Source organism: Nesoenas mayeri, assembly GCF_963082525.1.
Source record: "Nesoenas mayeri genome assembly, chromosome: 3".
Classification (NCBI taxonomy): domain Eukaryota; kingdom Metazoa; phylum Chordata; class Aves; order Columbiformes; family Columbidae; genus Nesoenas; species Nesoenas mayeri.
The window spans coordinates 102649697-102676178 of record NC_137544.1 but is presented as its reverse complement, the minus strand read 5'-3'; the positions used below and the strand labels follow the sequence as shown (position 1 = coordinate 102676178).

Genomic DNA, 26482 nt, shown 5'->3' with positions numbered 1-26482 from the left:
TTTTTCATCATGGATGTAGCATTTCTATGCAAGGAGGATTGTGGAAGAGAAGTCTGCCTGAAATGACAGAAGGGAGTGAAGTAAACAGTTTGCCAAACTTCTGTCCTGACTAAGAATAATCCTGTGTTCTGAAGGAATTTTGGATAAAAAGTCCAGGCATTCTGGAAGTAATATCTTGGTTATGTTTTTTTAAAGTAGGTAACTTGGCAAAGGAAAACATTTCTTGTTGTAAGAGCAGATAATTATAACCATTGATGTCTGCTTTTAACCTTTTGATTTATACTTTTGGGGAATGCTCTTGCATGTATAATGAGAAACTAATGTGCTTGTGAAATCGTCAATTAGTAATAAGTTGTCTGGATCAGTTTCTCCGTGCCAGCAGTTACACCTGAAACTAATTTATTTTTCTCATCTGCTGGTATTTTAATGTGCATTGGTAGCATTAAAAATACTATTCATGCGAAGATTTCACAGAAGAATAATTTAGTGTAAGCTATTCTCTTTGTTCTTTACTATTCAAGGACAGCATGTCTTGCAGCATATGACCTGTTTAGGAAAATTAATTAACTTCCATGCTTTTCTAATGCTAACATTAGGAATAAAAATCTGTTCTCCACATTATTCCTTTCTTATGCAGTGGGCTAAAATACGCTGGTAGCTCAGCTATGACATTGCTCCTTTGATTTCAGAAAGGTCCATTTCTTTCTTCAGGCTCAGCTCACATCGCAGTTGTTGAGTTTAGAACCTCGTAAACCCCTTTATTGTTATTTCAGTTCTGCTGCTTTTTTAAGAGCTCAGCTGTGTGCGTGAGGACAAGCCATTAGCATCTGAAATGTTTAGTCCAATGGGGGCATGTTGGACATATTGAGACGTGTCCCCCTGCACCATCTGGCCACCTTTTATTGGTATTAGTTACAGACAAGGCCTCACCTTTTCCTCCATTTCTGCCTGATCATTTTGTTTTGAAAAGAAGAATAAATATGTTACAAATGAATACCCGAAGTGAGCACGTTCTGTGCCGTAACTCTCCAGTTACCAAGAAAAGGGATCCCTACTGGTCACAAGCTCTTTAATACCAGAAGGGTTTTTATCATGTAAGCTTAAATATGTGGGCCTGTGAGTTGGTTCATGGGCAGAATCTTTGGTAGTGTCTGACAAGACTGCTGTTTAATCATTGTGTTACACTTCTTGCATTGTGTCACTATTTTGGACATATCTTCCTTTCTATTTTTGTGGTCTCCTGACTCCGTGAAACAAAATTAACTTAAGATTCTTCTGGAATCTGCTGCTTCCTGTGCTGTAGACCTGAGGAACTCCGTATGGTCTTGCAAATAAATGAATAACATTGATTCAGTGATTCAAAGAATGGCATAGATGAACTTCAGGAACCAATATACTTTGAAAGCATAAGATGATCAGATAATTCAAGTTGGAAGGAACTTAAGGAGGTTGTCTAGTCCAAATTTTAGTATGCACGACCTCACAAGTCCTGAAATTCCGTTTGCTATCAGAAATGAATCCAGGAAAAAAATACATTCACATGTATTAAAAATTCTTTTTAGTTTGTTTTACAGCTGGAATGTGCTATGGATTTAGCATGTCTCAGAGGGAATACTTTTTCTTGAGTCTTACTGAACAAACGAAATTCTACTCTGTCTCATTAACAGAGAAATCAAAATGAGTGGCAATAATCCAGATGTCTGCTGTAGTTCCATTTCAGAAGGTTATTTATATTAACACGGTTAGTATGTAAAATGTTTGGGTTTTAATTATGGCTTAAGAAAGTAAACTGTTTTAAAGAGAGGTGAGTGAAGTCATCCGGGTAAACACGCCAATCTGAAGCACAGCTCCCCAGATTAAACCAAGAAGCATTAGGAAAAAGAATTCATTAAAGATTTTTCAAATTTTTTGCATAAGCCTCCACACTCATTTTTTTCCTGCAAGTGGAGTTTCCAGTATCACACCGACTGTTTATTCCTGTAGCACTCTCCACATGAACAGAAGCAGATAACAAAAGTCTGCAAAACAAATATAAGACAAAGAACATCACTTTATCCAAGCTGCTGTGCAGTGCTGATTTTCTCCTGCAGTCAAGGCCAGTGCAGCTCAGAAAAACAGAAGGCACCCTTGTACTGTGGTGGAGTCATGATTTAAATGGACATACATGTTTTTAAAGAGATTTATTTAGTCCAAGCTTCTGGCTCCTTTGATGTTGGTGTATCATTCATTCATTAATTAAAAAAAAAAAAAAAGCAGAACAGCAGTCTTTGCTCAGTTCACATCCTCAGGTGACAATGCTAAAATAAAGTTTTAAGGAAGGTATGCTGGGCACCCGTGTCCCCTTAACTCACTGTGGCCTATATCTGAAGACCTTGTATGAGCTTGATTTGTACCAGGTCTAACTCTGGCAACCTGTACCCCTTCCACAGAAGCTGCTCTGAATGGTTTGGGACTTATAGAACCATAGAACCATTTCAGTTGGAAAAGACCCTCAGGATCATCGAGTCACTTGGTAGAACTCAGGGTCCTCAGAGGGCATGATGGTGTCAGAGCAGTTTCCCCAATTCAATGCTTGTTCCCACTCTAAATCTGACTCATAAAATGGCTTCCAAATGCTTATACTTCTCAAAACAGAATTGTTATTTAGTATCTCAACTGAGCAGACCTTTTTCTTTTATTATAGTTAACTAATTACAGGGTTACTAGAGTATTAGTGCTCCATAGCCTTATAACCAGATATTAGTTGCATGACTGAGCACCCATGTTATCGTTGAGTGATGCTGAAATGGTTTGCCCACAGTCACCCAGTAAATCTTATCTATGGAGATTCAGCCCAGTGGTATATTCACTAAACCATATAACTTTTCATTATTTGCTCATTATATTTGCCAGTTTTTAGCTACTTGGTCTGGAATTTTCATTCCTTAGTATCTGCCTGAAGCAGTAAGTGTCATCTCTTTCCAGGAACAAGATAAGAAGCATGCATTCTTTTCCTATATATATATTTTAAATGAATAAAATAATTCTTACAAGCCCTGTGAGAAATTCTGCTGCTCTGGGATATGAAGGCACTGTTGAAATCAAGAAGAGAATCTTCCTTGAGTCATGGACATATTTTCACTCTTCTGCTCCCATCTTGATATTTTCAAGTTATAATTTTTCCTCATAATATGCCAGTTGTTACTGAGTTTCGAAGAACCATTTGCAGAGTTTGGTCCTGAAATACTTTTCAGTTTTCTTCTACTGCAGGTTTGCAGTTTCAGAGCTGTAAGAATAAAAGCACTTGCCTTGCAATTTTGGGAGATGTTGGTAAATAGACACTGGAGACAATGTGGAGGCTCCTTGTTGGTAATAGCACTTTTTCTTTTGGTGCCAAACAAGACTCCTGTGCAACAGAACAAAAATTAGACATGAGAAAAGAGAATACTAAGGATGAGAGGAATAGGAAGCCAGTGGGAATGGGAATCTGGGATGTGATTATAGTGAAATACTACTGAGAACTGAGATGAGAGAAAAAAGTATTACTTAAGTGTGTACCTGCAGGGAGACTAGGGCTGAGGAGTGAACAAACTGAGTGAAAGAAGGAAATAAAAGAGGAGGAGATTTGGGTTTGATAGGCTGTGGAGTATTGGGCATCTCAGCTTCTGAGTGGGGTCTAGGACAATAGAAATAAAACTGCAACCAAGACGGAAGTGTGGGAAGTGGGAACAAGTTCATACTGTCAGCAAACTGGGGTAAGCTGGGAATGTGGAGTGGGTGTGCAGAGGGAAGACTGTGCTCTGTTTAGAACAGGAGAAGAATCAGTTCTGATCACTAAAGGAGAGTTACCAAATGTCATTCAAAACAAAAACGTGGAACAAAACTCATAATTCTAATGGAATCTAACAACTGCAGGCTCAGTAGAGATGTGGGGTTTATGACATATTATTTTCCCCCATAATCACCACCTTCAAACTCTTGAGTTACACTGGCAATAATTACTCCCCTTCCTTGCTCCCCTCTGGGGCTCATAATTTTCTTAACTTTCCCTTTGCTTCCAGCCTATTCTGCTCTGCAGGTGCCAGCAATTCTTGTCTTTCAACCTGTCTTTTATTAACGTAGTTCAGTTGAATTCAGAACAGTTGTTCATAACACATACCTTCTGTTACAAGAGCCGAAAAGAATTTGTATGCATTAAGTTGGTCTCATTTTTTCCTTGACTATAAAATTTGTTCCTATGAAGTTATTGCTGAGCGTTACAGACTTCACTTTGCAAGAAATACTTGTCCCTCTCTGGACTTTCAATGCTGTTTGCAGATTTGTTTTTGCACAGTGTTGACAACAGAGTGAGATTTTTCATGTTTTCTGCTGTTTTGTGAGATCAAATGGGGGAGGTTGGGATGATGATGATGATGATTATTATTATTATTATTATTTCTCTTGGGAGTATATTAAAAGATAGAACATGGATAAACGGAGCCTCAAGGGTGACTCATGTTTTTGTTTAGCTTGAACTAGGTCCAGCTTCTAAGAGGAATTTGATTTTTAGGTGCATGTTTTTGCAGAGTGTTTTAAACTGAAGATACAATTCCAGAGATCTCAATAGCATGTGTTTGTTTTTATTTAGGAACATGTTTAAGGAATGTTTTTGGTGGGTGAATGTAAAATAAATAAAACTATCTCAATCTGGAGGTTGCAATTCTGTGGCATATTCAGTGTCAGCAAAAATCAAGTGGAAGAATGTTATTTCGAGAATGGACTCGGTTAATTTTTATGGTATAATTTGTAAAGAATTGTCTTTATGCTCAGGTGGCTAAAATTTGTTTTCAGGCTGAGCTACTGCCTGCTTGGTTTTGGGTAACCCAAATTCAGAAAGTATTTTTCTCCAAAGCACTGTACCGTTACTGTATTAGTTGGCACTGAGTGTATAACAGTGCAGCATCATCATGCCATTGCTTCTATGATGCTGTTCAAGGTGTGGTTCTAATTTTTTTTGCCATTGTAAGTTCTCAGTAAACATTGTTTATAACTCAATTTTTATTTTTTAAAAAATATTTAAAAAACCAACAAACAAGCAAGAACCCCAAACAAACAAGAATCCCAACCACCACCAACAAAAAAGCCCCAACAAAAACCCAACCCACAAAAAACCAAACCCCAAAACACCAACTGAATAACAACAAACCACAAACAAACAAAACCCCACAAACACAACCACATTGTTCTCAAGTGCAAAGTGAGTATCGTAACTTATGAATATTTTGAAATGTGTCTGCAAAGCAATAGATGACATGCATTTATAAATTGTTAGGGGAATGAAGCAAAGGCAAGGCTTCACTTGTTTTTTGTTTGATTTAGGAGATTTGATCTTTTGTCTTATAAATGACTGTTCACTGAGAAAGTACGCATAGTACTTTATTCTTGCAGCTTTAAGTTACCTTTTGAATATAATAGATAAGGTTAGAGGAAGAATGTAGTGATGTCGTATATTTAAAAAATGTAGCTTAATGGGTAGTTCTAATAACTGCATTTTAATGAAATGGAATTTCAGCATTTGAACCTAGATTGCAAGTTGAACCACAAATGCCTCTCTGATAACTTAGAGAGCACCGATGCTTTCACAGAATGTCAGAGAATGGAAGGGACCTTGAAAGATTATCCAGTCCAATCCCCCCGCCAGAGCAGAACAGCCAGATGAGGTTACACAGGAAGGTGTCCAGGCGGGTTTTGAATGTCTCCAGAGAAGGAGACTCTACAACCTCCATCCTAGTCAGCTGCATATCGGGGGTGTCCGTTTTATCTGCAGTTCAGTATAACTTGGTGTGTGTAAAATATGAGGCAAAAAAAAAATCCAGCTTGCAAAATAAGGAGTATTTATTATGTTTCCTGCTTGGAAAGATTTTCCCATGTGTGTCATGACCTGAGTGAGATGACTGCAGAATGTGGCCAAGCAGAGCTGCAGCAGTGTGTACGATGGCTTGGTTGGTCACTTCAGCAGAAGTGTGACAGGCATACATGGTGAGCTGAGATGCACGTGAAAGAAAAATGTTGATGAGAGACGTTAAATTTAAAAATGCATTTGTTATTATAGGGTTTCCTTGACCTTTGTTCTCTAGTAAAACTTAGAGATTGTTTTACAGCTCCAGTATAAGCATGTCTTTCACTTGAGACTTCTTCACTAAAATTCTTTAGATGGTTTAAAAGTTTTACATACAGAAGTTCAGTGAGAGTAACAATCTCCTCTCTGCCTGTGATTGATGAGAGGAATCTGACTGCACAGTTCCTAATAAAATTAACAGGCATTAATTATTTGATCCACACCCCCCATAATGAAATGTTTCTCATGCAAATTTTATTATATGATGAGTGATTGTGTTCCGTCTGCTGATCTGTTGCTAGTTTTCAATGATAAGGGTGCTGCAGAGTTAATGCTTGGACTATATGTTATGCAATACATTTTTGTACTAACTCTGAAATGTGTTTTATTTGCAGGGATATTAAACCAGACAACATTTTAATGGATATGAATGGACATATTCGATTAGCAGATTTTGGTTCTTGTCTGAAACTGATGGAAGATGGAACGGTAAATTAGAAAGAATGATATATTCCGTAACACCTTTCTTTAGTCCTTTGCTAGCTGCTGAAGTGTGTGCTGATAAAGGGAAAAGGTGCCTTATGTCAAACGAAATGGGATTGTAACGGTATTGGTATGTAACTAACCTCAGTTCAAAGTGTGACTGCACTTTGACTGGATTTACTGCATCTTAAAAGCTTTTAAGGTGCATTTAGTCAAGTTGTGAATGAATAAACAAAGAGAAGCTGCACTTATCAGTACTGAGTAGCTATTTGTTGATGAACTATGAATCTCTCAGTTTTGAGTTCTAATCTTTATTGAAAATTTAAGCTTCAGTATAAGCATACAATTAGCATATCATCATATTTTAGTAGCATGTTTAAACTTGTATAGTATATAGTAGGTGTGACTAGATTGTAATTCCAGTGTGTTAATCATGTCCCAGAGCATTACGAAGTATTTGAGTTGATGTGAGTACCTAATCTATAATTACTTAATAACAACTCTAAGCCCAAGAATTGACAGTTTTGTTCTTTCTCTGTTATTATATATTTGTAAGAGTTGAGGAGAAGTACGTTATTGGGATGCTGTTAATGTAGTGTCTTGGGTGCTTGCGCATTTCTTTATGAATTTAGAAGCCTTTTTATTGTGTTATAACCAGAACACTAGGCTAAATTTACATATAAATGCACAGTACCACGAACAGCAGTGTCTGTAATGATGAAAGTTGATTTTAGTCCTGGAAATGTAACTCCTACAGGTGCAATCTTCAGTGGCAGTTGGAACACCAGACTACATCTCTCCAGAAATCTTGCAGGCCATGGAAGATGGAAAAGGGAAGTATGGGCCCGAGTGTGACTGGTGGTCCCTGGGCGTTTGCATGTATGAAATGCTTTATGGAGAAACGCCCTTTTATGCTGAGTCCTTGGTGGAGACCTATGGGAAAATAATGAACCACAAAGTTAGTGCACTTCCTCTTTCTGTCTCTCTCTAAGCTAATTTTTGATAAAGTGATAGGGTAATTGGAGGCTTATTTAAAAGTGAGGTTTTACGTACTGATTATTTTAATGTTCATAAATGTAGAATGAAAATTATGTTTCCATATAGTAAGTTTATGGTTATAGATTGCAGATGGCTTTGCTTTAGGATAAAGCAGTTCAAAACTGGAGTTCTAAATCTGGATTTGGAAACATGGCTGTTAGTTTGCTCTATGGAGTAAATTTTGGCTACATATACGTCCCTCCTTTTGCGTTACTTTCTTCTGGTGGGATCCATTGGTTGGCTTATGCAGACGATTCTTAAACGTTCTTCCACATGGAAGCAGCTGTAGAATTTAATGGTGTAAGAGCAATTTAAATAAAGAAGAAAAACTAGAAGACAAAAAAAATTCTAATAGCTTATATCCTTTGGGGAAATCTTTTTCCTAGAAACATTACTGCATATATTTAAGAACTGCAGTGTTTGCACAGTTCTTTTTCTACATAATAATTTCACTAAGAAGGGTGATTTTTCCAACTTTTTCTTGGTAATAAACTATTTTATCTTTTTTTAATCTTTAAGGAGAGGTTTCAGTTTCCTGCTCAAGTGACAGATGTCTCTGAAAGTGCAAAGGACCTCATCCGAAGGCTCATTTGTAGCAGAGAACATCGACTTGGACAAAATGGGATAGAAGACTTCAAGAACCATCCGTTTTTTACTGGGATTGACTGGGACAACATTAGAAACTGTGAGGCACCTTACATCCCAGAAGTCAGCAGCCCCACTGATACATCAAACTTTGACGTGGATGATGATTGCTTGAAAAATTCTGTAAGTATAAAATTAGTATTTTGACAAATCAGCTTTTGCAGTATACGTTACAACAAAATGTATGTAAATGGCAGTTTATTTCAGTGGGTTCAGTGTGTTCTGCTTAAACAACAAAGTGCTGGTTTGAAGAACCATGGGGGGAGTACATTCGTAGTTTGAATGCTGTTCCTCCATATCTGTATGTGTGAGGATAACTTCAGTTCCATGTAGTAAATTCATTGTAACTTTACATTTGTTTAAATGACACATACGTCTGTTATTTGCAGTAACAAGTTCTTAGTGGCTGGGTCATATAAAGGGTAATGTTTTTGCGTGTAGATAGTCTGCAGGACAGTATTTTTAGCAGAGCATTGTTGAAACTTGTACTACGTTTGCATAAAGCATTTTATTGTAGCGCTCTGCTGTAATTGCTCATATCTCTGGCAGATTCCATTCAGTTCCTTCCCACTGCTGTTTTTCCAGCTTGTTTCCTGACTTGAGTTTTGTGAAATTTAGGATAAATGTTACAGCCACTTCTTTAGGAGCAATCTTAGTGAGAAAGAAATTTTTTTGCCTTTTCTTAAAAAAACTTCGCAACTATCGATTTTTAACAACTTTAGTATTTCTATGCTTTTGAACAGGAACTTTGACAGTTGCTAAGAGGTCTCAGCATCAGAGGAATGCCTTGTGTTGTCTTTTTGGAAGTACTTTTTTTTCCCATGGTGTTTATTGAAGGATGCAAAACCTGCTGTTTATATATAAGATGAAGCATTTTCACCATTTTTGCTTTTGGTTTCTAAACTACCTTTGCATCTCAGTTTCACTGAGGTGCCGGGACCTGCAGATAAGCAAAAGGCAACATGAATTGATATGGGCAGGATGATCACTATTTGCATTTCCTTTCCTCCAGCTGCACAGTAAAACATGGAAAACACTTTGAGTAGATTAAATCCAGTGGTAGGCTTATGTGGTGCAGAGCATTAGGTATCAGAGTCCTTTCATATAGGCAAGTTAAGCAAATTAGTCTAGCTGCACAAGAAAACTTGCATTTCTTTCATTTTTTCCTTAGTTTTTCCTCATTTGCATCTGTTTTTGACCATCTGCTTTCACAACTAAAGTATTTTTATCTTAAAACATTTTTTTATATGGTCTTCAGGTATCTGTTGGCATATTATTTGATCCAGGAACAGCTATCAGGGTTGGGTGGCAGGAACAGATGCTGTGTGTAGCAAGTCTTTGTGAAGCCATGTTTGGAAGCTGAACTACTTTTTAGAGATTGTTCACCCATTCCAATGTTGGCCAGTCCAGAGTCTCCCTTGTTAGAGCCTGATCTCCCAACTCAAAAGGTGCCTGTGTGATATGAATATTTTCCAGTTGTAAAGCAGCAGGGAGCTGCAGGTGAAGAAAGAATTGGCCTATGATGAGGTACTGGACTCACGTGTGAAAGCAGAGTCCGATTCTTAATTTACCTTAGGCTTTTGGGGGGAAAAGTAATACCATTTAGTTGTTCAAGGTGAACACTAGTTTCTGGAGCTACATTTTCAGTTTCCTCATTTCACAGAATCACAGAATGTCAGGGATTGGAGGGGACCTCAAAAGATCATCCAGTCCAATCCTCCTGCCAGAGCAGGAACACCCAGATGAGGTTACACAGGAAGGTGTCCAGGTGGGTTTTGAATGTCTCCAGAGAAGGAGACTCCATAACCTCCCTGGGCAGCCTGTTCCAGTGCTCTGTTACCCTCTCTGTGAAGAAGTTTCTTCTCATATTTAAGTAGAACCTCCTGTGTTCCAGTTTGCACCCATTGCCCCTTGCCTTATCATTGGTTGTCACCAAGAAGAGCCTAGCTCCATCCTCATGACACTCACCCTTTACATATTTATAAACATGAGTGAGGTCACGCCTCAGTCTCCTCTTCTCCAAGCTAAAGAGCCCCAGCTCCCTCAGCCTTTCCTCATACGGGAGATGCTCCACTCCTTCATCTTTGTTGCCCTGTGCTGGACTCTGTCCAGCAGCTCCCTATCCTTCCTGAACTGAGGGGCCCAGAACTGGACACAATATTCCAGATGTGGTCTCACCAGGGCGGGGTAGAGGGGAAGGAGAACCTCTCTGGACCTACTAACCAGCCCCCTTCTAATACACCCCAGGATGCCATTGGCCTTCCTGGCCACAAGGGCACAGTGCTGGCTCATGGTCATCCTGCTCTCCACCAGGACCCCCAGGTCCCTTTCACCTTTGAAACATGTCAAGATAGTTTTTTTGTCTTGTTTAATTTAAGGCTATATTTTTACCATTTCTTTTTGTACCAAGCATCTCTGAAAAAAAACCCAAAAAACCAAAAAACCAGACCTAGCCTGAGGCACTGCACGATTGAGGATGTTTTACATTTTTGCTTCAACTAGTGGACAGTGTATTTAATACTGCTTCCCCTCAAGTTCTTACCTGTAACCTGAAGGTGTTTTCCTTGCCATCTTTCATACACAATTTCTGAGGGAAGTTCACATACTTGCATAACTATTACAGAAGTCAGCACCTCACATAAACCAATTAAACTTTTTTTTTTTTAATTTTAAATAATCCTTTGCAAGATTTGAATGACATACAGCAAATGGGGAAGGTCCAGTGCTAAGATAAAAGGTGGTACTGGCAGTCCATGATTGTTATCTTTCTGCCTGACTTTGGAATGAGACTGTGGTCCCATGGAAAGATTATATAAGTAATAATGGAATTCAAACAATATGTTACAAAACACATAAACACAAAGGGTAAAACAGTGTTGTTAGGCAGCCTAAGTTCTGCAAATCTTTAGCTTTTAACTGTTTGGTTTAGTAGCATTACTGATAGTCATGATAGACATAGATTTAGTTATAATTTTTTTGGTATGATAATACAGTTAAGTTCACACAAGTATCAGGAAATAAGTATTTTGAGCTCTGCCAAAGAATCAGCAAAGAAGCAAGTTGTTTTACAGAATCTTATATTGTTATCAATAAATACAGTATTTTAGAACCAACATTGTTACCTGTCTGGTAACCGGGCTGTTAAAGTCACACAGTTATGCATGTAGTCTTTTTTAAAGTTATTCATAGAGATGATTTTGAAACTCGAATCTATGAAATATGACAATAAAGTCTAAAGGAAAAGCAAAGAGCTTCACTTTTCCTAACCGTAGTGTGTAATAATTGATGTTTATATTATCAGTTAGTGGAAAGTTAAGGCTTTGTAATTTGGTCTTGTCCTCAGTTTCCAAAATACCCAACAATGTAGACTTGATGTACTTACATAATCTAGCCATGTCACTGGGGTTGCTTTTTACTCTGAGAACTCTTTTTTGATGTGAAGATTTTTGTGTGCTGAAAGGTCAAGGTTGTGATGTAATATAGCTGACACCTCCACTTGAAAGGTAATTTCTGATTTCTTTTGAATACAGGCTTGTTCTCTCCTGCTGAATTCTACATGTAAAAATGTACAACTGGTGCCTTTCCTTCTTTCTTTTATTCTTTTTTTCTTTTTTTTTTTTTTTTTTTAATCATGATATTACCTTTTCTTAAAACTTAGAACCTTCTAGCACTTTCAGTGTGATAATCTTCTTAGGGATTTTATTTTGATGACTATTGAAGCTATCTCTAATAGCAAGGTGCAACATAAACCTTGCATCTTGAGGTTAATCAGGAAACTTTTAACAGTATATTTAAGAATATTAGAACTTACAATGGTTCAAATAACATAGCAACAGCATTGTTTTAGCCTGAGCAGAAGCTCAAAACTTGTCTTGGTTTGTAGTTCTTTGGCAGGAAAAAGGAGCAGTGAAGGAAGAAATGGTCAAAGCACTAATGGGGTTAGGAAAACCTGTCGTATTATATTACTTCTTTCTAGTGAATGTCTGAGTATTGTTCTCTTCAAACAGAGAGAGCCCGCTCAGAAGAGGGGTTGGTAAATATGCAGGCAGGAAGCCCCACTGACTGAATAGCAGAGGGGAGGGAGTACAGGAGGCAAGAGAAGGTGATACTCTTTGTGCTAGGAGCTTCTTGGAAAAAAGAAGGAATAAACTGGCTTTTAAAATAATAAGTATAATATTCTGCTTTCCTCCAATGGTAGTCTGTTTAATTAGAGAAGCACTTCTATGCCGGCATGCTGTATTTTTGTATATTGCATGCTATTATAAACAGATTTAGTTGATGCTGTTTCATAGTTGGGCTGTAGATAAGGATGACTGAATATATTTAATATGATATTGTCAGTAACACTTCACATATGGTTAAACTCAAAAATCTTTTAAGTCCAGTAGGATATTACTTACTCAACTGTTGTATTATTTTTCTAGGAAACAATGCCTCCACCATCCCACACTGCATTTTCTGGCCATCATTTACCATTTGTGGGTTTTACATATACAAGTAGCTGGTAAGTTAAGATTTCCAAAGTTGTCTGTAGGATAGTTACGTAATATCTTAAGCTTCTGTCTCTGAAACCAGCTGCCAACAGATACCAAGGAATGTGGTTTACTGGAGACATTACTAGGCCATAATCTAAAATGCTGTCTGTCCAAAAGAATGCACGCTCTGCAGGTAAAATTTACATGCATTTAAAGGTCAGCACCTGTGTTCAGAGGAGTTTCTTTGAGAAAGGTGATTTTCAGACAGTGAAGTTAACGGCATATGATAAAGTTAAAACCAGATGTATGGACCCAGAGAAAACTTAGCTTATTAGACTTTAAAAATGTTATTTCTAGTCCTCTGACACTCTTGTAAGTCTGAATGGAAACTTTAAAAACATCGCTTTTTTCAAGATTTGGTATTAATGTGGTATTTGCCTTATCTTTACTTTTGAATTAAACATTAACAAGCAAGTCCATGTATGGTCCTTCATCATTTATGAAAGTACATAAATAAAGAATGTTTACAACCATTGAAAAAACAGGCCTATGTTTCTGCAAACGCATATGCTTAATGCTGGTTCTGTGACATGTCCTGTAGATTTCAAAATGATTATTTGCATAAGTAGTAGTATGTGTACATGCGTATCCACAGAATCAGGGCCACAGCACTTCTGAACTGTACATGCCCTGGCCATCATGTGATGATTTCACAGCATTTGTGGTTGTATTTGGGAAACTTGATTAATTATTTTAAAATAAACTGTTATTGTAATGTTCCTGACTATCTACGTTCTTGTTTTTTGCCATCTGGCTAACGTAGACTCTCCATTATAATAATTTTTATCAGGAGTTCCTTCACTGTAATGTAATTAGAAAAGGTATTGAGGAGATCATGCTAGTTAAAAATTAATTCAATTTTTAATCAGCACGTATGAACAAGGTGTTACTTGATTATATAATACATTACATATTAAGTAATTTAAACAACTATTTATTGGTTGATACTTTGATACAGACTGTTGTAAAATCCAGTACTGTTTAATTTTTCTTTCCCTTCCCCAGTGTGCTTTCAGACCGCAGCTGTCTAAGACTGACAGCTGGACCACCTTCCATGGATCTTGATGCCAGCATTCAAAGAACTTTGGAGGACAGTTTAGCAACAGAAGCTTATGAGAGGAGAATAAGACGTCTAGAACAGGAAAAGCTTGAACTTAGTAGAAAACTGCAAGGTATACTCATTTAAAAAAAAAAAAAAAATAAAAATCACTTTTTTGACTTAGCTTGTAGCTTTGTAAGGTATGATTTATACTTTGGGAAAAAATATACCTTCTGGAATGCTTTCTAGCAGAAAAGAATTATCTTCTTTATTCCTTTTGACAAATTAAGCTTCTGTTACTCTTTATGCCTGAAATATTCCATGTATGCAACTTCTTAGAACATGCTAACTTGGGTCGCACTGTGCTTTGGTTGCTATGACATGAAGATTTCATTCTTAAAAACTCTTAAGAACTTAATTTGTCCAGCTGAGAATTACTGAAAAATTGGCAGTTTATAGTTGGAAACTGTAAATTGTAGAATCCTCGTTGGAGGGGCTGTTTGGCATGTCTTAATTTATTGGTGATTCTTTTCTGACCTCCTTAGATGTCAGGTGTGTAATTTGTCCCTCTCTCTTATATCTTCTTCTAGAGTCCACCCAGACGGTCCAGGCTCTGCAGTACTCGACAGTGGATGGCCCAATAGCAGCAAGCAAAGATTTAGAAATCAAAAGTTTGAAAGAGGAAATTGAAAAGTTGAAGAAACAGGTAACAGGTATGTTATAAATATTAATGTAAAAGTGTAACAGGAAACTATATTTTGAGAAGATTTTTTTCTTGTAATGTTAGTTTTACTTTCTTTCTAAAAGAGTCTTCCGGTCTGTTTTGACTTTCTCATTTTACACTTTGCTCTTCATTGATATTTCAACATTTTCTGCAAATTCAACTTAATATTCAGTACTTCAGTAATTATAGTTGCAAGGGAGAAGGAAGATTTTGATGACATCTGCTATTATTAGTAGTGGTAGAGCTTCAGAGTTCCACTAGTTTTAAATTGTTGTGTTGCTAATGTACACGGATGTGAATCCAGCTCTAACCTCAGAATCTGTGACACCTTGACCAATTTCCTTTGGAGTACCTTTTATTTTCTTTTTTTTTCCTTCATCCTGCAGTGTGCACTGCAAGAGTGGATGGAGCACTTGTATGGTTATTTTTGGCAGTATCGAAAGTCACTGCAGTCCTTTCAGAATCATAGTCACTGTGACATTACCGTAGCATTCCTTGCTTTGTACATCTCTGCACTCTGGTATGCATGTATGTAGGTAGTAAATTGGAAGGAAGGAAGGTGTTGTTTCTTGTTCATGTGAGTAAACACGAGGGGTGAAGGCTTTAGCCTGGCAGATTTAATAGTCTTAAAGTATTTTATGGAAGAATGATTTGTTATGATTTACGTATCAATTGTGTTGAATGCTGTGTTGTGTTTTGGGCCCCTCACTACAGGAAGGACATTGAGGTGCTGGAGAGAGTTCAGAGAAGGGCAACGAAGCTGGTGAGGGGTCTGGAGCACAAGTGTGATGAGGAGCGGCTGAGGGAACTGGGGCTGTTCAGCCTGGAGAAAAGGAGGCTGAGGGGAGACCTTATCGCTGTCTGCAACTACCTGAAAGGAGGTTGTAGCATTGAGGGTGTTGGGCTCTTCTCCCAAGTAGAAAGTGACTTGAGAAGAAGAAATGGCCTCAAGTTGCACCACTGGAGGTTTAGATTGGAAATTAAGAAAAATATATTCACAGAAAAGGCTGTCAGGCTTTGGAACAGGCTGCTCAGGGCAATGGTTGAGCCACCTTCCCTGGAGATGTTTAAAAGACATATAGATGAGGTTTTTAGGGATGTGGTTTAGAGGTGGACTTGACAGTGTTAGGTTAACTGTTGGACTCGATGATCTTAAAGGTCTTTTCCAATCACAATGATTCTATGATATTTTCCATTATCCCATTTTCTGTTGAATTTCCCTTGGAAGGGCCGAATTTGTGAGGTGTGATCACAATTTTGATTATATTTTCTTTGAAACCACAGAGGTTTATAGTGTGCTGTTGCTTAGCACATTGTAACTGGACGTGGAATAAAAGCTAGTTCAAAATGGTGATGTGGTTTTCTGAGTATTTTCTTGGAAGAGTACTTTTAGAAAAGTGCTGGCTATCTGAGAGTTGATCTGTGTGCATGAAACTACAGTGATACTGGAAGGGTGCTTTCCATGAGAGAGGGCACTGTGGGCTATAAGGCTGCAGTTCTGGGAACAGCAGAACTCTGCCATCAAAATGGGTTCTGCTCACGGCTGCATGGCCCCTCCTCTCTCTGTGCATGCCCTGGAGTTTAATTCACTGAATTGAACAAGGAAAGAACTATCTAGGTATAGGGAAGTTAATCAACTCATGATCTGATAAATCAGCACAAGGTGAGCAATAAGCACATGGGGAAAGGAAGATCAGAGGTGGAAGAACCACCTCTCAGCTCTGCGGTCAGTGAGCTATCATTTCTTACAATACTGACCACTTATTTCCTTTCCATTTAATTCCTTCACTTCTGAGAGTTCACAAAGATTTTATGATAACTAAAAATTTGGCTATCAAGTATCTTACTACTTTAAGTTTGAAAAGTGTTTTTGAAATCTGTGCAGATAAAGATCTGAATTTCTTTAATTAATGTCATACTGCCTTTCTCTAGAACTCCCAGACTAGTTTAAAAAGCAAAGGTCTGCCTAGTCCAGTATCCTGTATCTTTGCAGAGGCTACTGGAGACATTTAGGGAGAGATTCAAAGAAGTTTGATATATCCAAATCCATCTTTTTCCAGCCTTACTCTCCCAGATTCTGGCAATTAATGTTTTAAGAACTTACAGAGGGAGAGTTTCTGTTGCACCACCATGTTAAATGTAACTGTTAGTGAACCAATTTGCTGTCTGTTTAGCTAATATGTTTTGAGTGTACTTTAAAGGCCAGCTACTAATACTACTATTCAGTATTCTTGATTTGATGCTTTGAATTAAGTTAAAGGGAATTTCCTCTCAAAGCGATTCAGAGCATAGGACTTGCACTATCCTGTTCCATAATGGTTTCTTCAAAATAGAATCTTGAAAGCAGAGACATCTTCAAAGTGAAAGAAAGCAAGTACAGCAAAGTGGTTTTTATTTAGGAAAATTAACAATATTGATAGAGGCTGTTAGGTATTGGGACTAGAACTGTAGAAATGGGGAGGACAAACCTGGTTCTACTTGTCAATCCAAATAGGAAGATGTCTGCATGAGAATAAATTCAGACACAAGTAGCAGTAGATGGATCTCTGTTATATGTTACCATATCTTACCTGTGGCAATGGTAAAAATGTGGCCATTCATTCTGGTTTATATTTGTGAAAAGACTTCATTCAGTTCCTGAAAGTGTCAGGAATGCCAGCAGACACCCACAGAAAGAATAACTTGAACTTAACTTCAGACGTTTTAGTTGGTGTGTTTAGACTCTGCTGCTACGCTATGGAGCAGAAGCACACTATATATGAACTGAAGACTGCAGCACATAGATTATGTGCTGTTAAAATTGGGTAGTCTGAAAAAAAGAAGTTATAAATATACAGTTGGACAGCTGCTCTGGTGTGGTGCAGCAGTTTTGTGTTGTACCATAAGCATTTTTTTTAGATGTGAACATGGCTTACCTAGCTCAGGGGGGATCGCTCTGGTTTGAGCGATGCCATGTTGGTGCTCTGTCAGGACAGAGGTTTGTGAAGTTTCTCTCCACCCATATGTCCATCCACTGCTACTGTAACGAGGAAAAGACAACACGATCGGAAACCTCTGTTCTGCAGCAATCCTCAGCTCTGGTTTTGGCTTTTTGGGACCACTGAAAAGCAGTATCTACAAGAACAGCTTTTAAATGGGACCAATGCTGCGTAGAAAAGCATCGGGATCAGCTTTAATTTATATTTTATTCTTGACTATCAAGCTGCAACTTAAATTTTAGTTCATTGCTGAAGGTATTACTCTTTTCCTTTGATAATGAAAAAAGGTGCGTGAACATTCCCCAATACAATCGATATCCTTGTGTACCTTTAAAATAAGTCATTTAATATTGAGAAGGTTTTCTCTTAAGTATCCATGGACAATTTTCTGCTTCACTCCACATACATATTTGTATAATTATTCCTAGAAACTATATGTGCTTTTGTTTTTTGGGTTGGAAGTGAATACCTTGATCAAATGAGGAAGATGTAGAGTTGTCTGATCCATCCCTAGTCACCACATAACTTCCCCAGTATATACTTGAATGCCTTGTCTGGTCCAGTCAATACAACCATTAGTTAGAAGACACTCATTTGTGCCTTCAGTTGTAACTAATACCAACTAATCTGTTAAAATTGGAAAAAGGAAAATGTTGTAGTTTGATTGATTTGTATGTCTTTTATTCGTTTTGTGGGATAGATTTAAAAACTAAATTAATGACAGTATACAGGCACAAACCAAATGATGGTCATGACTGAATGCTTCCAAATTTAGGGGAGCTAGTTCCAAGTTTTCTGAGTGGCATTTAAAATATCTAAATTTCCAAGTGTAGAACTTTGAAGAAGGTTCCGTTCAGGTGCAGAGCTGAACTTCATGCTTTTGGCTCATCTCTTGGGCAATTAAATGTAACATAATAACATCCTACAGTAAGTGTTTGCATATATTAGCTAAAATGTTAGCAACAACTAGAGTAATTAGATGGAAAATTACCATTGAATGCACCTTATGTCACAACTAGATTTTGGGTGATACTCTTCATCCTGTTTTACTGCCTCTTCTGGAGCTGTAAGAGTAAACACCTGCTCAAAAAGGTAATAAAAATGAACATGAAATTGTGTCAGATTCAGGAGTATCACTGGGAGGTCTTAGAAAAAATACATTTTTCTTGACTATCTAGTTTTCTAGGAAATGACAAGCTAACATGTGCTTTCAATTTTTTGAGGTCAAAGATGTAATTTTTGTTCGCTAAGTTACATAGGAGAAGACTTTGAGGAATCTTTCACGTTGCCAAAAAATGTAAAGGGCAGCTATGGAAGAAGAAAACAGAGCTGTGAAACAAAGTACTTCATGCACAGAAGAGGGATTTATCTTGGCTCAGCAGAGCCATATATAAACTTTTTTTCTGGTGACTTCAGAGTAGGCTACATAAGAGCAGCAGTTAATAATTTCTGGCTTTGAGCTACACCTCTTATTTAAATGAATTCTTCAAAATTTTTAAACAAGAGTCAATGAATTAAAACAACAGTGAATATTTGCCTGATTATAAGCTAATGGTATTAATTTTCTTATAAAATTCTTGTGTTTCAGAAATTGCAGCTCTTAGATATGTATGTGTGTTAATGTATGATTTCTCCAAGAGCCAATCTCTTAGAGCTGCATTTATGAATAAATAGTAAAAAGCTCTTATTAAGAGTATAGGTGGGTTCCTCTTCAGTGGGTGAATGCATATGGTCTGAAGACCTGCCACAAATTAAATAAAAAGCAAAATGCCCTGTTAACTTGGAGTTAACCTACCTTCAGATATATCTTGCTTTAAATTAACGTTTTTAAGTGAAGGACTAGGAGGGAAAAAACCTCCCACTAGCTAGAAATCTTCAGTTGTCATGTTTTATGGATTACAACTTTTTGTGTTGTAGCACTTGGGTCTATTGGCGTGACATTATTTAGCTGTGGCTTAGAAACGTACTTTCATTGTGTAACTCACAGTTGGTAAGAAACTCCCAGTAATAGTTTTCTTGTATTTATAGTAGTAATAAAGCAGATCACATAAACATAAGTGGTTTTCACACTAGAAATAAGTAAAATCATCTGAAGTTAATTTTAAGTGTATCAACAGGAGAACACTTGCCAGCTCTTGAGTGACCTGTTCCTTTTACTGTTGCTTTCCGGGGTGAGAAGGGAGGCTGCTTATAATTACAGTGTAATAAAAGATGCGTTATATATTACATCACAGTGCATGAAAGTCAAATGTATAGATCATGTTAAAGCATACATTGCAGAATTATGTATAGTGCATGATTATTATAATGTGAAAAGACAAGTTGTTTTCATTGCCTGTGTTGTTTTGCAGCAAGCTGTGGCCTTTTATTCTGTTGTGTTAAGAGCGGATAATGGCAGTTGAAACAACCTACTCCCTATTCTAAACCAGATAAGAATGACATTATTTTGTGATTAAATGGAAACCAAAACAAATGCTGAAGGGGCTTCAAACCTATGCTATTGTAGAATATTGGTGATTTTTTTTTTCCTTGATACATTTAGAAGTTGTCTGCTTTTTGTAGATTCTGGTCAGCTAGAACAGCAACTTGAGGAGGCCAGCACTGCAAGGCGGGAGTTGGATGATGCTTCCAGACAAATAAAGGCTTTTGAGAAACAGGTCAGAACGCTGAAGCAAGAACGGGAAGATCTTAATAAGGTAAAAGCATTTTGTTGTCAACTCTTCTAAACTCTAAAGATTGTTTTATTTTTGTTAATTTTGCTTGACATAACTTTCAAGTGTAAAATTAATGAGCAGACAACAGATGCGTAGCATGACCTTCTTTGCCTTCTGCCTCTTTTTTGAAGACAAGGACATTAATTAACATGTTGTATGTATGACATCTCAGTGGTCCTAGGTGACTGCTTCTAGGTAGGGAAAAACTCCATGATCCAAATTGCATGGTGGCTGAAAAAAAACCCGTTGCATAGCTTCAGATTAAGGTGATAATGATAGCAGTTGGAAGACAGAGTAGAGAAGAACTATTCCAGACAACTAATTTATTCTGAAGTATGGGAGAGAGACTGTCTTCATGGTCTTTTTTGTGTTCATGGTTAAATCAACTTGAAAATGTGATCAGGTGTGAAATGTATTAGCCTATTTCTCATCATGATTGCATTGACCCAGTATTCTAGAGTCCACACTCACTGTCGATGTGCCACCTGGAATAAATGCTCTTTCTTTTAACCCTTAAGGCTCTTGAAACCTTGAAAGCTGCCAGTTTGTCCAAGAAAGACCATGTCTCTTCTAAACCAACTTGTAGTGATTAGGAACTCCTTTTAATAACCTTAGAAAATGCTTTTAAATTTGTATAGATGTCAACAGTGCCAAATATTAATTCTTCCTGCTGCTCTTCTTTTCATCCTCAGACTCGCTTTTCCTTGCTTCTTTGTTCTGCTGCGGTTTGGCTGAACACCATTAAACCATTTAAACTGTTGTGGTCCCTCATTCGTAGCGTAGTAGCGCAGATGTAGGACACAGCAAGCTTTGTGAAGGTATCGTGCTGTAGACTTATCACAGCACTAGAAGTGTTATTTCATGTGGGTTCTTTTAAAAGAATAATTATCATATATTGCTGTTAATCACTACAGTGTTTAATTGCCTGAAACTTTCTGTAATATTTGATATTATGATACAGTGTGTGGAAATTACACTCGGCATTGCAGGTCAGTTTTCATGGAGCAGAATTTTCCATTCAATTAATGCAAAACCTTTTTTTAATCATTTAGCAGTTGAGATAAGTACTATTCCTTTTATTCATTTAAGTAACTCTTGAAAAACTACACTGATGACATTTTAATTTAAGAAAGCAAGATATTTTTATAGTTCAATGCAAGTGCTTGAAAGCATTTGTCTTGAACCTATAATAATGGAGTAAATTCTGACTTGCTTTACGTTTATACAATCTTACTAATGTTAGTAGTGCAAAACCTGACCTCTTTCCTTATTTATAGAGGCATACAATTTGTATCGTAGATTCATTCGTGAAAAGACATGAATATACGGTTTCTGTTCACTCTGGAGAAGGTGTTAGATGTGCATCCAAAGACAGAATTGGCATTGCAGCTTTCTAGGTTTATTACTTAATTCTTTTTTTAAACTGTAGGAACTGGCAGAGTCTAGTGACAGATTAAAATCCCAAGCCAAAGAGCTGAAAGATGCACACAGCCAGCGGAAATTGGCAATGCAGGAGTTCTCAGAGATGAACGAGCGGCTGACAGACTTGCACTCTCAAAAACAAAAGCTTGCCCGCCAGCTCCGAGATAAGGAGGAAGAAATGGAAGTGGTGATGCAAAAAGTAGAAAGTTTAAGGCAAGAGTTACGCAGAACAGAGAGACTTAAAAAAGAAGTAAGTGGTGAGAAGACTGTTTAGAATCTATGAAATAGTGGTTTTATGTAAGGTTTTCTGACAAAGTAATTTTTTAACGTTATCTGTAAATCTTTCTCTTTGATCATTGTTTCAAACAGTAGCAATTTTGTTTTCTAATAATTTGAAGTGTTGAGTTTAGTGCTGAAGATTTATCTCTTATATTAAAAACCATCAGTAGATTTTGAAAAAAAGTCTAAGAATCCTACCTATTAAAAACGTATGTACTTTTGTAGCTGGAAGTCCAAGCTGAAGCCGCAGCTGCTGAGGCATCCAAAGACAGGAAATTGCGAGAGAGGAGCGAACAGTACTCCAAACAGTTGGAAAGCGAAGTAGAAGGGCTAAAGGTTAGTCTGTTTTGATATTAACACCTGCAAGCTTACCAGTCAACTAGGCCTTGGATCTGTTTGATTGCTTTCAGATGTGAGACAAAAGGGCATTGTCAGTTTGTCACTTCAGTGGCTGCTGAATATTAATGCAAGCACGCGTTGCATTATTGTCCAGAAAAATTAACAGACCAGTGTGTTCACTGCATACTGAAGTATTTCTTAATACTCGATTATTTCTTATCAAGTTGCTTCATATATTACTTCGTTTAACTTCACCTGTTAAAAGTGGGTATTTTTTTTAGTGTAGGATGATTAAGTATGTGAAGATAAACCTGCAGCCTGTGGAGGTTTCTGTATAGGTGTTTTGTGTACTGTGTTGTTCCTCAGTGCGTAAATCAGAAGAAAAATGGTTTCCTCCACAATAGATGTCAACTGATGTAATTGTAAAGGAAAAGTTGTAATTTATTGTGCTTTTCAGCCAGAAGTTGAGACATTTGTGCACAAGAGCAGCATTGAGCATGAAGACTTTGTTCATATTGATGAGATTTCTCACACATGCATGTTTTTCACAAGCAGAATTTAAATAAGCCACAAATGTTATTTTATTCCATGATTTAGCGTTTTATGCAGTGCTTTGAAGAAATTAGACTTTCTCAAAAATCAAGTGAGAAAGTTTTTTTGTTTCCACATGAGGATTGCCGTTCATTTACAGCAAAATCCTGTTCCCAGTGTTTCATCCAGTAGGGTAATACTAAACTTTTTGTGCAAAATGCCAGATTAGGCCTATTTTGGTCATAATTTACATGAGTAACAGAGTTTTTTTAATTAGTATTCTGTGGGACATTTGTTGAGACTAAGTTACTGCACAGAAAACTTGGCGTATTTTTGCAGACATTTTATCTTGCCTTCCTTTGTTAAATGAAAATAAATCATTTCAATATGAAATTTGGATTTATAAAGCTTTTACTGCTGTGAATACAGGTTGTTATCTGAAAACGAAGTTGCGTTTCTTCTGCTTTCATGAATCTTTACCGTCGGCAAAGAGTTCATATGATAGTTACAAGGCAAGAGGAATTTATGACACAAAAGTGGGGGGAATGACACAAAATTGGGAGGAGCTGTTGACACTCTCGAGGACAGAGAGGCCCTGCAGAGGCATCTGAACAAATTGGAGAACGGGGCAATCACCAACCGCATGAAGTTCAACAAGGGCAAGTGCTGGATTTTGCACCTGTGACGTGGCAACCCTGGCTGTGCATACAGACTGGGGGACGAGAGGCTGGAAAGCAGCTCTGTGGAGAAGGATCTGGGGGTTCTGGTCAACGACAAGTTGAACATGAGCCAACAGTGTCCCTGGCAGCCAAGAGGGCAACTGTGTCCTGGGTGCATCCAGCACAGCACTGTCAGCCGAACAGGGAGGTGGTTGTCCCGCTGTGCTCTGCACTGGTGTGGCCTCACCTGGAGCTCTGTGTGCAGGTCTGGGTAACACAGGATAAAAAGGATATAAAGCTACTGGAGAGTGTCCAGAAGACACCTACGAAGCTGGTGAAGGGTTTGGAGGGGAAGCCATATGAGGAGCGGCTAAAGTCACTGGGTTTGTTCAGCTTGGAGAAGAGGAGACTGAGGGGAGACCTCATGGCAGCTACAGCTTCCTCACAAGAGGAGGAGGAGGGGCAGGCACTGATCTCTTCTCTCTGGTGACCAGTGGCAGAACTTGGGATAATGGCAGGAAGATGTGCCAGGGGAGGTTCAGGTTGGACATTAGGAAAAGGTTCTTCACCCAGAGGGTGCTGAAGCACTGGAACAGGCTCCCCAGGGAGGTGTCACAGCCCCAAGCCTGACAGTGTTCAAGAAGAGACTGGACAACACCCTCAGACACACAGTGTCAGAACACACAGGGACAGGAGTTGGACTCGATGATCCTTGTGGGTCCCTTCCAACTCAGGACATTCTATGATTCTAATTGAGATCTACTGAGAATAAACAATACACTGATTTGTAATAACATGCCAAGTTTATCAAAAGATGAAAGGGGATTTGTAGCTTGCTTAGGAATATATCACAGTGCAGTGAACACGCTTTGGATCATGTGCATTTGTTGTGATAGTGCATTATCCATTTGCTAAAAGCTCTGCATGGTCCCTTATTTAAGCTCATGAGACTATCATAAAGTCCAGTGTTTCAAGAAAAGAAAAAGAAAGTTTCTCCAAATGAGGAGAACAGAGAAGCCCATAAATGAAGTCAGATTGTGTACAAATTGTTGTGGTCTAAATACAGAGAATTTAGAGAGCACTTTGCAAAGGATGCTCAGGGTGGTTGTGGGAAGTTCCTGAAATACAAGCCGCCTTAGGAAACTCATGGGTCTTCTTGGTGGCAGGAGTTAAAAAGGTCATCTCTGAGTGGACAGGGCTGTGTCAGAAACACTTGACGAGTTTTTGGCGCATCAGACTTTACTGCTGAAGCAGGGGCAGTTGCTGCACAGAGCATGTTCCTTGCAGCAGGTTGGTCAGGTGAGCTGGACCAGCCTCAGGATGATGTGCAGACAGTGTTAGAGGTGGCAGGTGAGTCAGATGTGAAGTTGGCTGGAGCAGTCGCCTCGCCAAGGGGGTTCTGAAGGAACTCGGGTGAGAAGTGACGGAGCCACTGGCCAAGATGCGCATCCTCTTATCATAGATGGCCCACTGTGCCACTGTGACTTTCATCCAGAAGACCCTGGGAACTGTGAAGGAGTGGGTGGGACTTCCTTAGAAAAGGGGTAGAAGCTCTAGTAAAGAATACAGCTGGTGAGCTCCTGGGTGAAGCAGAACCTAGTGGGAAGAAAGCAGCGTGCCTTCCGTCCAGCCAAGTCCTACAACACTGACCTGCTGTGCTTCTGCGAAGTTGTCAGTAAGTGTGTGGACAAAGGAGATCCAGTGGATGCCATGTATTTGGGTTTTCAGAAAAATCAGGCTTAATAGGAGTCAGCAGTGTGTCCTGGCAGCCAACCCACATCCTGGCATGCACTGAACAGCATCCAGCTATCTCTACGCCAGGAGATGCATTATGTCTCTGTTGCACCGTTTGTCCACTTGAAACAGGCATGTATGAAAACATCTCTTTGGATTCCACTCTTAAATTTGGGCAGAAATAAGCTGAGGGGAAATCATGTTTAAGGTTTACAAAATCACAAAAGTAGTGCATAAGGTGAATGGAAGTGGCTGCTTACCAGACCTTACAGTACCATGGCTCTGGGGCACTGACAGAGCAAGCAGGACATGCATTTAATATGGTAATTCTTCATACAGTGGGGAGTGAACTCCTGGAACTTGTTTCCACAAGAGTTTATGGTTGTGATGGTATCAGCAGGTTCATAAAAGGATTAGACAAATTAACGAAGACCAGGTTGCAGAGAAGTATGCTCTGATACCTTTGGTCTAACAGTTGTATTCCAAGGGGAATGGACCATATAAAAAAGGCAGGCCTGGGTGCTGTCCCCACATAGCCACTGCTTTAGGGAAGATGCTGGTCTGACCCAGTAAAGCATCTCATCCTTGTTCTTCACCATGAAGCTAAATGCAATAATGGAATGGTAAGAGCAGTGAAGGCATACTGGAGGAGTGAGTGAAGGTAATGACTTGGACCACGTATTGGAGAAAGGTACCAAAAGAAACCAGTTATCACTTGTAATAAATTTCTGATTCTAATCAAGCTTCCATTAAGGTTGAAAAATAGGGGTATATGTAACAAAAAAAAAGGAGGGCTTTAATGTTCATTAGAGCAATATTATAATACCTACAAATCTCTTTCTGTTCTTCACCATGAGATAAACATATTTATTGTTAGTTTTTAGGACATTTCATAGGTGCACTAGCAGATGTTACGCTTGCTATTTACTTCAGTAAATTTAGTTATAAAGCCTTAGGTGTATACTCAGCCAAAATTCTGTTTATGTGCTGAATTACAGATAGAGAAGAGGTGTGTTGGCTGAGTCTGTTTTGGGGTAACTAGGCAATTTTTCATGCTAATTTGTATGGCTGGTTTGTATTTTTGTTTATTTGTTTGTTAGCTCATTTCAGGCAAATTTAAACTAAATTTTGCACATTAAATATTTAGGTAGCATATTGAAAATGAAATTCTGAACTCTTCCCTTCCTACCTGAGCAACAGCAAGTTATTAAATTGAGAGGAATAGTATGGTAATCCACGTAAGTGATAATTAATAGGATTGTAATAAGGAAGATTGTGTCTTTCTT

The 26482-nt window shown here is 38.2% G+C and overlaps 1 protein-coding gene across 2 annotated transcripts in view; it reads left to right on the top strand.

The window, feature by feature from the left end:
- CDC42BPA (CDC42 binding protein kinase alpha) overlaps nt 1-26482 on the top strand; it is a gene marked incomplete at its 3' end in the record, with an annotated part of 191382 nt that overhangs the window by 99963 nt on the left and 64937 nt on the right. For both annotated transcript variants that reach the window (XM_080341777.1, XM_080341778.1), the window contains 9 exons: nt 6472-6565; nt 7317-7517; nt 8117-8365; nt 12667-12746; nt 13783-13949; nt 14407-14529; nt 20081-20214; nt 21662-21904; nt 22159-22269. In XM_080341777.1, the coding sequence (XP_080197903.1) occupies nt 6472-6565; nt 7317-7517; nt 8117-8365; nt 12667-12746; nt 13783-13949; nt 14407-14529; nt 20081-20214; nt 21662-21904; nt 22159-22269 (1402 nt within the window). The remainder of the gene's footprint in view (nt 1-6471; nt 6566-7316; nt 7518-8116; nt 8366-12666; nt 12747-13782; nt 13950-14406; nt 14530-20080; nt 20215-21661; nt 21905-22158; nt 22270-26482) is intronic.